Below are 12,986 nucleotides of genomic sequence, written 5' to 3'. Positions count from 1 at the left end.
GCATTTACTGCGATGCACTTTCTTAGACTGGAGCTGCACATTTCTTTATTTATTTTACTAGATGTCTTTCCTGCCCTGCACCATGTTTCAGGGCAGTTTACAACTGTGGAAGATGCAATTATAAAATAGTTGTTACCATAAAACATGTCTAAAAACAATTTAAAACATTTCCATATAAAAACAATACAAACATTTTGAAAACAGTTCCACATATAAAACCAGTTAAAAATAGTACCAATACAGATACAAAGTGAATGACAGATTCAAGTCTGGGAACCAAACTCCTGTGGAAAAACTGAAAAGCAGCAGGATGGAGTTGGATTTTTCTTGAAATGCTGCAAGCCCAAGCCAGGAATCTCTACTGGGTGTGGCTTTCAGGTGAAAAGTGGGGAGGACTTAGTACTCCACCCTCCCCATGGTTTCTCTCTTGGAGATTGTGCACTTTTCCCTGCTTCCTTTCAGCTGTTCGTGGTAACCTGGATTGTTGCTAGACTTTCAGACTATAAAATTATGCTGCTTTCCTGTGGGTTAAACTACAGAGCCTAGGACTTGCCGATCAGAAGGTCGGTGGTTCGAATCCCCGCGACTGGGTGAGCTCCCGTCCTTCGGTCCCTGCTCCTGCCAACCTAGCGGTTCGAAAGCACGTCAAAGTGCAAGTAGATAAATAGGTACTACTCCAGTGGGAAGGTAAACGGTGTTTCTGTGTGCTGAAGCAGCTTAGTCATGCTGGCCACATGACCCAGAAGCTGTACGCTGACTCCCTTGGCCAATAAAATGAGATGAGCGCTGCAACCCTAGAGTCAGTCACGACTAGACCTAATGGTCAGGGGTCCCTTTACTTTTACCTAGTTTGTATGCTGACTCACCATAGTTTTCCACCATACTATTCTAGCAATGCCCTAATATATCTCTAAGGAGGCCAAAATATTGGGAAATTTTGGAGCAAGAAGGAGATAGATTGAAATTGCAGAGTTTTGAGAAATTAAAAAATAAAGTCCGAGACTGGCTACATTATTTTCAGATAAGGGAGGCATATAATTTGGACAGGAAAATTGGCTTCCAGGTGGAAAAATCTAAACTAGAAACAGAAGTGTTAGAACCTAAAACTAAAATCATGTCAAAAATGTATAACTTGCTGCTGAAATGGAATACACAGGACGAAACGGTTAAGTCAGCTATGATTAAATGGGCACAAGATCTTGGACATAACATTATGTTTGCTGATTGGGAACAGTTATGGACCACAGGTATGAAATTCACGGCATGTAATGCCTTAAGAGAAAATATTATGAAAATGATATACAGGTGGTACATGACCCCAGTCAAGCTTGCAAAAATATATCACTTGCCCGAAAATAAATGCTGGAAGTGTAAGGAGGTTGAAGGTTCATTCTTTCACCTTTGGTGGACATGCCCAAAGATTAAGGCCTTCTGGGAAATGATTTATAATGAAATGAAAAAGATATTTAAGTACACTTTCCTGAAAAAACCAGAGGCTTTTCTCTTGGGCATAGTCGGCCATTTGGTGCCAAAGAAGGACAGAACGTTTTTTATGTATGCTACAACGGCAGCAAGAATACTCATAGCAAAGTACTGGAAGACTCAAGATTTACCCACTCTGGAAGAATGGCAGATGAAGCTGATTGACTATATGGGACTGGCAGAAATGACCGGCAGAATCCGCGACCAGGGAGAAAAGTCAGCAGAAGAAGATTGGAAGAAATTTAAGGAATATCTACAGAAATATTATAAAATTAATGAATTTTGAAAAGATGTTGGATTGAACTTTGATGGTCTCTAGCTGTTATGATAAAGATAATGGGGATTATAATTGCTTTTGTTATGAAATTTTAAAAAAAAAGAAAAAAGGTGAGTGGAAAATAAGGTGATATTCTAAAAGGAATGCTAAGAGAATAGGATTTGCTGAATAAACAAATTGAATTAGAGAACAAGAAGGGGAGGTATGAGGAAGTCAAAGAAACATGTGATTGAAAAAATGTTACTGAAACTGAATTGTTTTTAATATTTTTCTTTTTCTTTTTCTTTATGTGTTTATATAAAATTGGAAAATCTAATAAATATTCATTAAAAAAAATCTATATATCTCTAAGGAGAGTCGTTGGTTTAATACAAAACCACTTGATTGCTCTCCCTCCTTTAGCATTAAGGGCAGCTTTTAGAAAATAATCAAGAAAATGCTTGAGAGTACCAGCCATCTGGAATCCTGGGTTTCTTGAAAGGATGTGAGAGCAGAACACTCCTTTGCAGAGAATTGCAAGATTACTGCACTTCATAGGAACCAGACTTTTCATTCTTGGGGAGCCTTCAAAAGCTGGACACCCACACCCTCCCAATTATACGTGCTGTCTATCATGCACTTTATTTGTCAATGCTTCAATGGAAGTTGCATTGTTTGTGAGGCAAGAACTAAAAATATTTAAACATGGATTCAGATTTGCTAATTAATGAATGTGCGTTTAGTATAAGGCAAATGGCCTAGCAACATAATGCAATAATAGACTTTTTATACACAAAGGAAAGGAAAGGAACGACAGATGGATAAACTTGTAGGTCCCACTATTTCTTCTGTGTAGGCATCTCTGGAAACTCAAGAGGAACAGAGTTTTCTCCTCCTCCTTCATATAATTTTAAACCCCAAAGGAATCCTTTTGTGATGTTGCCCTCTGAGTGATTGGCTACCATCAGTCTCAGGAATAGATGGAGCAATTTGCTAAATATATACATGAGGAATTTGGGAATTTTTATTCAATGTTATCTCAGACTTTGAAAAAGAGAAGTTTTAATATAGTATATATATTTTAAATCCCTTACATCTGCCAGGTATCCCAGGAAGTGCCCCATACAGCTGACATTTGACTTAATCCGCTGCCAACTCTTATGATTGCTTTTTGTTTATCTTGCAATATGAAAAAGCAGATTACTGTTAGAGGTCTTGAGCTGCACTGTTAAATCTGTAGTGTTCTGGGAGGTTTTATTACAACCTGTTTTTTTTAAAAAAGCAGTATTTGTGGGAAGGAATTGCACAGCCCTTGTTTAGAGCATAAGCAACTAAATTTTTGGGAGTTGTCTTAATTAATTAGCAAGACCTGTGGGTTTTATTCAGACATACACAGATCATACAGTCTCATTTGAACACTGCAAACTGGGCCATTCTTCTATACCTTGGATGTCACCACTAGGAAAGCTTTACAGCAATGAAATTTCTCCTTCGCGTCTGCCCACTATTCTTATTAGATACTTGTGCTAGCTTGTTGGCACAGTCACAAAAATCATTGTGAAACCTTTTGAGGTAAACATTTTATTTTGACCCAGAACTGGACAGATTCCAGATACATATCAAACTGTATAATTATTCCTGGAATGTTCATCCTTTGGCACTTGGAGCACTAAAGTATTTCTAGAGTTCAGATTAAGAAGACATGCAAAGAAGCTTGAATGTCCTTCTGAAATGTCTTTAGCATCAGCTTGTTACAGCTTTGTGTCCCAATATGTGTGGCTTGCTTTTTGCTGGTGTGTTTCTTAAACCTTTTTCAAATATAAGAACCCTTTTCCAAGTTCCTAAAATGTGATTATACACCCTTTAAAATGAAAAGAAACGGCTGATTTTTTAAAATCATAAACGGTTGTATTTTTTTCTCTCCGTTCCAGCTGTTCAGGGAAGTGAGGATAATGAAGATTTTAAACCATCCCAATATAGGTAAGGCATGTGTTAAAGGCTTTTACTTTTGAGGGCTGAGAAGTGGGAATAACTATATTTATAAATATATATTCATTAGTTAATTAACTAAAAGTATGTGTGTGTTTATAAAATATGGGCGGCATCCAATGCTCCCATTCCACTAGTATAAGAGATGTGTGCTAGTGGAACAGAAATCTCTCCTCTCTCATGCGGTGCCCTGCTCACCCTCAAAATTCAGCTCTGAAGGATGGGGGACCGACTGAAGAAGATTTTGGGGGTAGGCAGGGGATGGAGGAAGTAGGTGTGTCCCTGTCTCAGTACAACTCTGCTAGTGCTAGTTTTGATGCATCCCTCAGAGATAGAGAGAATATGAAGGTTTTCCATTATCCCAGTAATTTTTGACGGGGTTCATGTTTTTGCTTTAGGTGAACTTAACTAGCTTTGTGTATTACTTACACGTTACCCCATGTGCACAGAATGTGTGAAGGCTTCTGTTTCTATTATGCCATACATGTACATGTCAATCACAGAGGTGTTGCTCTAAATTTATATTTGAGTGTCCTCCAACTGAAATTAATGGCTTTTTAAAAAATTATTTTAAAAAATACGTTATGTCTCTTCAGCCTATGGGGCTTTTGTACACAATACAAGATTTCAGTGGCTGTCCCGCACTGTGCCACATTCAAACTGCTTTTGCAAATCCCACCTTTCCACAAAGTTGTGCAAGAAACTCCTCATGTCCAATTAAAAAGAGGGGGGAAATCAAAAACCCAGCTGGCAAGATGGACTTGATCACAACAACATCTATGTAGTATTTATTTAGTTTATTTGCTTGTTGCTTTCTATAGAAGTCGTAAATTAATGTACAACAGTAAAGCCCATCACTTGTTGCTTAAACTTGCCTTCATTGAATGCCTCTCCCTTGCTGCTAGGCAAAATAATGTATTCATCATATGAACCCTCAGGATATAGTGTACCATAAGCAGAGAGCCTGAATAACAAGTTGGTTCTTGATAACTCAAGAAATAGAGGCAGTTGTTTGCATGGTTACTAGCCAGCCTGTCCTAGTTGAACGCCTATCCATTGGCTATCCATTGCCACATATTTGGGCACAATAAGTCCAGCAGCTTCCTCTCAGAGGACATTTTTGGGCAACAAACCCAGTCCAGTTGATGTTCCAGATGTCTTATTCGGGAGAATGTTAAAGAGGAACATTAAATTACAATATTTTACTTAATTTTGTAGTATTAAGGGGTATATTGGTTTAAAGATACATTCCAGTTTTGAAGTTCCCTTTTGCTTTTCCTGAAGAGAATGGTGATAGTCAGAGCTTAAAGAGATGCATGCTGTTGCTCAAACATGTTTCTAAGCTTATAAGATAAATCCCATGTCTCCTAAATAAGAGATTCAGCTATTCCCTGACTCAGCACTTTAAATCTCCAGTCGACTCAGGTTTCTCTGACAGCTTCTACATAATCCCCAATACCTCTATCACATTTACTATGAAAATTCAAGTCAACCTAAAATTAAGCTCAGTGTAAAAATAAGTGGTAATTGATACTGTCATTTATAAGTGTGGTTTCTGAGGGAATTCCATTCCTATGCAGTTCGATATTCTTGATACAAAGTTCAGACTTAATATGCAGTACAGTATAGAAAACTAGTATCGGAACTTGTTAGCATTTATAGTTCATGCAGAACCCAGGGACACATTCACATGCTGTATCTAAAATTGAAGCAAACATATCTTTTGCAATAGTGATTTAATTGTGCTACCTGCATCTAGCATTCAGAAGTAGCCAAGATCTCTTCCAATTAACATTGCTTAGATTCTGCTGTGTACATTGGGTAGGCTTTGTAGCTTTGACACCTATTCATCAGGGAGAAGAAAATAAAGAGGAAGCTAATCTTCAACTGCCAGGAAATAACTGTTTTTAGATTAAATCTGTAGTCCAGTCAATACCGATCACATTAAACTTCTGGAATCCTCTAAGACTATACTGTAATGGTTTGAAAGAGTTCTGTTTTTTTAAATGCTTTTGACTGTCTTCACATAACGCTATCCTATTTCTCCAAGATGCCTGTTATTACTTTACGTGTATGTATGTGAGGGGACAACTAATTAAAAATCTAATTAAAAACAAAAATAGACAGCCGCCTTCAGATCATCTTGGTTTGCAATAATTTGCCACTTTTAGACACAATTGGCTGCATTCAGATGTTGCATTGAAACGGCAGTTGAGCGCAAAGTGAATGAGCTTGGCCTTCTTGCAGGCTTTCTCTATCTAGTTGCTCCCCTTGCATAGCAAGTATGAGGAGCTTGAATGCTTTTACATTTGGTTTCCCTTAAACAGGATTTCTTTGTGTCATGGTTTATCAGTAATTCTGCTCAGTTTCAAAATATTCCTTCTTCAGAACAAGGGCTATGGACCTTTCTTATTAAACTTCTTATAGTTAGTGACAAACCATGATCCCAGCTCTTCCCAGTGGATGATGATGATGATGAATTCAATTTCTATACTACCTTTCATAGGAGGATCACAGGGCAGTTTACAATATAAAAACACAAAAATACATACCATAATAACAAACGAACAATACCACCCCCCACAGTTTAAAAGAGCCAGTGTGGTGTAGTGGTTAAGAGCAGTAGTCTCGTAATCTGGGGAACCGGGTTCGTGTCTCCGCTCCTCCACATGCAGCTGCTGGGTGACCTTGGGCTAGTCACACTTCTCTGAAGTCTCTCAGCCCCACTCACCTCACAGAGTGTTTGTTGTGGGGGAGGAAGGGAAAGGAGAATGTTAGCCGCTTTGAGACTCCTTAAAGGGAGTGAAAGGCGGGATATCAAATCCAAACTCTTCTTCTTCTTCATTAATTTGTCAAAGGTCTAGGACAGGGATGTCCAACCAGTCGACCGTGATCAACAGGTCAATCCCCATACGATCGCTGTTGATCGCGGGATCCCTGTCAATCGGAGAAAGAGAAAAACAATGGAGTGTCTTGGGGAACTCCTGATCTAGGGGAAGAGGAATATTTTCGCCTAGCATCTAAAGATATTTAATGAAGGTGCCAAGTGAGCCTCCCTGAGCAGAGCATTAAACAAGTGGGGAGCCACCACAGAAAGGCCCTCTGGACCTCATGGAGGAAGCACACAAAGAAGAGCCTCAGACTAATAATAATAATAATAATAATAATAATAATAATAATAATAATTTTATTTATATCCCACCCTCCCCAGCCGAAGCTGGGCCCAGAGCCGCTAACAACAGTAAAACAATAAAACATTCTAAAATAATTTCATTATAAAATTAATTCCAATCAAATTAATGGCAACCATTGGGCTAGAAGTTCTGTGAGGATTGCAAAGGAGGGAGTCAGGCTGTGCCCTGGCCAAAGGCCTGGTGAAACAGCTCTGTCTTGCAGGCCCTGCGGAAAGATGTCAAGTCCCGCAGGGCCCTAGTCTCTTGTGACAGAGCGTTCCACCAGATCGGAGCTACAGCCGAAAAAGCCCTGGCTCTGGTTGAGGCCAGCCTAACCTCTCTGTGGCCTGGGACCTTCAAGATGTTTTTGTTTGAATACCGTAAGTTCCTCTGTGGGACATACCAGGAGAGGCAGTCCCGTAGGTACAAGGGTCCTAGGCCATATAGGGCTTTGAAGGTTAAAACCAGCACCTTAAACCTGATCCTATACTCCACCGGGAGCCAGTGCAGCTGGTATAACACCAGGCGAATGTGATCTTGCAGCAAGGACCCCGTAGTTTCTGGGTCAGTCTCAAGGGCAGCCCCACGTAGAGCAAGTTACAGTAATCCATTCTGGAGGTGACCATCGTGTGGATCACAGTGGCTATGTCAGGGCGAGAGAGGTAAGGAGCCAACTGCTTAGCTTGCCTGGTCTGGATTGGTTCAGATGGGGAGAGGCAGTTCTTGAGGTATTATAGGGAACACACGAGACTGGGGAAGAAGGCTAGTCTTGTTCATGTCATGCTAAACTATGTTCTAGTGTTACGTCTGAATGTTGCCAGTGACTAACTATGGTTGATCAAAGCAGGAAGTAATTAAGCTGTGCATATTGTGACGTGGCAACGAGAAGATTGAAGCTAATTCTTGAGTCTCCACACAGTGGTTTGACATTTACAGTATGAAGTGTAATTTACTATCAGTTTCTGCATTATCAGGTTTGTAGAGGGAATTTCGGATTGATAAGCATGGGAATTTTAAATATATATATAAATGCGATCCAAAGATAACAGTGCTAACTTTAAAAGGGTGATGTCAAGATAGGACTTGGAAGTGATTAGTGGCTCTACTGTAACACTGAAAGTCAATGTAGCTATTCCCATAAATCTCTTCCAACAGCTAGATGAGCACTTTTCATCCAACTCAATCTATAAATACCCACCACTTAGGATTTAAGCACAAATCATACCCTAGCATGAATAATTGAATAATGATGTATGCATGTATTATGAAGCTGAGAGCTTCTTCATAGTTCTTTGTGTTCTGTAAGAAAATGATTGGCAATTGGAAATAATTTTTAAAATATTAGCGACAACGAGCTCTTGTCTTATATTATGTTATTACATAATTGAGTGCTGGATTATCACAACCATAGGAACATGAGAATCTGCTTTATACTGAGTCAAACCATTGGTCCATCTAGCCCAGTATTTGTGTACACAGACTGATAAGTGGCTCTCCAGACTGGAATCTCTCTCCCAGCACTGACTTTCTGAATGGAAAACAGATGTGTGATTGCCAGGCTGCAGCCCTTTCCCTAAACGTTGCGCCCTTTGAAACAAGTGGCACTTTCTGGTAAACTTTTCAGAAGCAATGTCCTGGGAACAACCAAGCTATGCTTATCATACACGAAGCAAACTATTTCCTAGTGAAGAAATATATTACTTGCCTTATAAGTATAATACTTTGGGAGCAGGTCTGGTAGTTTCATAGATGATGTAAATGGCTTATTTCAGATTCTGTTACTAAATAATTATTTATCAGATATGGTTATTTTATGCCTTTATCCAGTTACATTTGAAGAGCTGGTTTTTTTTTTATTCTTCAGTTCTTAAATACTATTACTTTAATGTCTAGTGTAGATAGTCATATGAAAAAGCAGGATGTTTCTGCATTAGTCTTTGATGTGTGTGCCTAGGAAAAATGTGATTTGTCGGTTTTCTAAAACACAATCAATTGATGCTTCCTGAAAGCACTTAGAGGACCTGCTTCATTGATTTTGTAAGTGGTCTCAATACTGCAAAATTAGTCCTGCATCAACAAATACATAGCAAATACTTACAGCAGCAGTCCAGGGAGCTCCCCTTAGGTTGATGTTCATTGCTGCTTCTGGTATTTCTATTTTAATACTTACTCCTTACTATATACTGCTTTAAAATCCCCCTATGTTTCTGTTGCGGCTTATCATGCGGTTTGGGGTCTGAGTTGCTCAAGGGGGAAATCAAAAGCTTTGTTGTATATTGCAACGCTAGGCAAACAGTTCTCTGGGTTGTGACTCAGGGCTTCAGCTTGAGGAGAGATTGTGGCAGAGAACATGTTTTGCATGTTCAGCCTTTAGCTGTTCCAGTAAAAGGATATTTGGTAGACACTTGACCTGAGTGTCTATAAGGCACCAGTGTGTAATGTTCATGTGCCTCGCAGGGAAAAATAGATTAAAAATATGTATTGACCCTGCCTCCCCATGGTGTTTAAGGTCACTATTTGAAATGGTAAATAAAACTGAAGTCCAGTAACAAATATTGTCTATATAGGTAAGACTGATGTTAATCTCTAAATCAGTTCTTGTCTCTTCCAGTTAAATTATTCGAGGTAATTGAAACCGAAAAAACGCTCTACTTAATCATGGAGTATGCAAGTGGAGGTAAGTACAAAACTATTTCAAACCAGATAGGATTTTTAAAAATCAAGTGATAAACTATATATAATGTTTATGTTTGGGAAAAATAATAATAACATTTCAAAACCACCACTTATACTCTCTGCATAATAAATGTAAGAGCATGTAAATATTTGCAGACTTCAGTAAGAGCTTACTGCCCTTGTTGTTATCTTGAAGCAGTAAGTTAGTCATACGGTCAGACTCCAAAAATTCCAGTTAGTTGCCTTGTACCTTCAGTGGACACTTGTACTACTATTGATTTGCTTTTCTCAGTCTAAGTGTGTGTGTGTGTGTGTGTGTGTGTGTGTGTGTGTGTGTTCATGTTTTATAAGCTGGAAGGCCCTCAGAGTGGTGTACAAAATAAAGCAACACAAAGTGTTCCACATTGAAGCCAGATGTATCAGTTTTCTTTTAACATAAGGTATACATTTTCCAAAAAAATAATATACATATGCAAAACTACACGGACCATAGTGCTAACTTTACCATCTGCAGACATGTTGATGTCAATATATATTTTTTCAGCATTTCTTTCACCGTTGCATAATTAAACAATATGAAAGGGAAAACAAATCAAGATCCCTTTATGTTCCCTGGATGCATGTATCAGTGTAAAGTAGAGGCTAGCACTTTAAAACAACCAGGTGAAAAATACAAAGGTTTTAAGGGAACAGAAAATGCAGAGCACTGCTGCACAACGTGACCTACCGAGCCAAACACAGCCCTCTAGCCATATGTTGTGACCTTCCAAGTGCTTAACAATTGTACTATTTTTGCCACAGCAAAATGGGAGGTGGGCTATGGCTGATGGACTGTATTTAGCTCAGTGGATTGTGAGTTAAAGAAACTTGACATAGAGTTTCTCTCTTTCCCCTCCCCCCAAAAGAGAGGGAAAAAACAAGTAAAGCTTTTGTGCATCATTTCACTGTTGATTCAAAGCAGGCCTTTTGGCATCTAGGGAAGCCTGGAACTGTTAGCCTTTCCCAGGCCAGATTCATGCCATCTCTGTAATTTTTAAAGGCAATTTTGACTTACCTTTGGCACTGGAGAGGAATTAGGTAGTGAATAGGTGTGCAAACTGCTGCCCCCTCAGTTTGATGGAACTAGACTAAATAGTGAGATCTCATTGCATGAAACAATCCAAAGACCTTTTAAAAACCATTGGAGAAACTGCACTTGGTCCAAAATGTGCTGCTAGAATACTGACGAGATCAGACCGTTTACCTCCAATCTTTTACCAGCTACATTGGTGCTTGTTTCTGGACTCAAGTGTTGTTGCAGACCTTTAAAATATTTAATGACCTGGGAACAAATTATCCCAAAGTTGGCCTCTATAGGAACCTGCATACGTCATGAGGTCAGCTTTAGAGGAGGAAGGATGGACAAGAGAGAGAAAGAGTGTGTTCTTCGTTATGGTGTCAAAACTGAGGAATATTATTGCTGTCTGGGGGAAATCCATCAGGCCCCTTCTTTTCTTGTGTCTAGATGGGTTTTGAAAACCTGTTTTAAAAGTGCTTTATGCTCTGCTTAAGTTTTGTTTTAGTCATGCCGAAATTACAGTTTTTAAAATTAGCTTGTTTTTACATTTGCTGTGTTGGTTGTTTTACATTTTGTTCTGAATTATTTGTGAACAAACAGTTATTTGATACATGATGCAAAAACTGAGTGTAAATGATAAAATCATGTGATGATATAAGCAGAGTATAAATGGTACAATTATTTTTTATCATATCAAATTAATAATAATAATCATATGCTGCCTGCTCTCGATCAGGTTACACTCCCTCTGAAGGAGTGGGTTCGCAGCTTCGGGGTGCTTCAGATTCCTATGCTGTCACTTACGGGTCCGGTAGCCTCAGTGGTGCAGAATGCTTTCCATCAGCTTCCGCTGGTGGCCCAGTTGCACCCCTACCTGGAAAGGGATAGCCTAATCTCTGTTGTCTCTGCTCTGGTAACCTCTAGGTTAGATTACTGCAATGCAGTATACATAGGGCTGCCTCTGAAGACGGTTCAGAAACTTCAGCTGGTGCAGAATTTGGTGGCCAGGTTGCTCACAGGGGCAAGGTGGTTTGAGCATGTTGTTGTTTAGTCGTTTAGTCGTGTCCGACTCTTCGTGACCCTATGGACCAGAGCACGCCAGGCATTCCTGTCTTCCACTGCCTCCCGCAGCTTGGTCAAACTCAAGTTGGTAGCTTCGAGAACACTGTCCAGCCATCTCGTCCTCTGTCCCCTTCTCCTTATGCCCTCCATCTTTCCCAACATCAGGGTCTTTTCCAGGGAGTCTTCTCTTCTCATGAGGTGGCCAAAGTATTGGAGCCTCAGCTTCAGGACCTGTCCTTCCAGTGAGCACTCAGGGCTGATTTCCTTAAGAATGGATAGGTTTGATCTTCTTGCAGTCCCTGGGACTCTCAAGAGTCTCCTCCAACACCATAATTCAAAAACATCAATTCTTTGGCGATCAGCCTTCTTTCTGGTCCAGCTCTCACTTCCATACATCACTCCTGGGAAAACCATAGCTTTAACTATACGGACCTTTGTTGGCAAGGTGATGTCTCTGCTTTTTAAGATGCTTTCTAGGTTTGTCATTGCTTTTCTCCCAAGAAGCAGGCGTATTTTAATTTCATGGCTGCTGTCACCATCTGCAGTGATCATGGAGCCCAAGAAAGTAAAATCTCTCACTGCCTCCATTTCTTCCCAGGAGGTGATGGGACCAGTGGCCATGATCTTAGTGTTTTTTTATGTTGAGCTTCAGACCATATTTTGCACTCTCCTCTTTCACCCTCATTAAAAGGTTCTTTAATTCCTCCTCGCTTTCTGCCATCAAGGTTGTCATCTGCATATCTGAGGCTGTTGATATTTCTTCCGGCAATCTTAATTCCAGCTTGGGATTCATCCAGCCCAGCCTTTCTCATGATGAATTCTGCATATAAGTTAAATAAGCAGGGAGACAGATGAGGTGATCAGGCACCCTCATTTCTTTAAGAACTTGCCATAGTTTGCTGTGGTCAACACAGTCATAGTCAATGAAGCAGAAGTAGATGTTTTTCTGGAACTCTCTAGCTTTTTCCAGAATCCAGCGCATGCTTGCAATTTGGTCTCTGATTCCTCTGCCCCTTCAACATCCAGCTTGCACTTCTGGGAGTTCTTGGTCCACATACTGCTTAAGCCTGCCTTGTAGAATTTTAAGCATAACCTTGCTAGCATGTGAAATGAGTGTAGTTGGAGCATTATTTGGCACTGCCCTTCTTTGGGATTGGGATGTAGACTGATCTTCTCCAATCCTCTGGCCACTGCTGAGTTTTCCAAACTTGCTGGCATATTGAGTGCAGCACCTTAACAGCATCATCTTTTAAAATTTTAAATAGTTCAGCTGGAATATCATCACTTCCAC

The 12,986-nt window shown here is 39.8% G+C and overlaps 1 protein-coding gene across 5 annotated transcripts in view; it reads left to right on the top strand.

Moving 5' to 3' along the window:
- The window catches only part of MARK3 (microtubule affinity regulating kinase 3), a 68,314-nt gene that overhangs the window by 21,648 nt on the left and 33,680 nt on the right, over positions 1-12,986 (top strand). For all 5 annotated transcript variants that reach the window (XM_053366452.1, XM_053366248.1, XM_053366531.1 and 2 more), the window contains 2 exons: positions 3,670-3,718; positions 9,512-9,577. In XM_053366452.1, coding sequence (XP_053222427.1) covers positions 3,670-3,718; positions 9,512-9,577 — 115 coding nt within the window. The remainder of the gene's footprint in view (positions 1-3,669; positions 3,719-9,511; positions 9,578-12,986) is intronic.

Source organism: Podarcis raffonei, chromosome 1, assembly GCF_027172205.1.
Source record: "Podarcis raffonei isolate rPodRaf1 chromosome 1, rPodRaf1.pri, whole genome shotgun sequence".
Lineage (NCBI taxonomy): Eukaryota > Metazoa > Chordata > Lepidosauria > Squamata > Lacertidae > Podarcis > Podarcis raffonei.
This window is presented reverse-complemented; position numbering and strand designations above follow the sequence as displayed.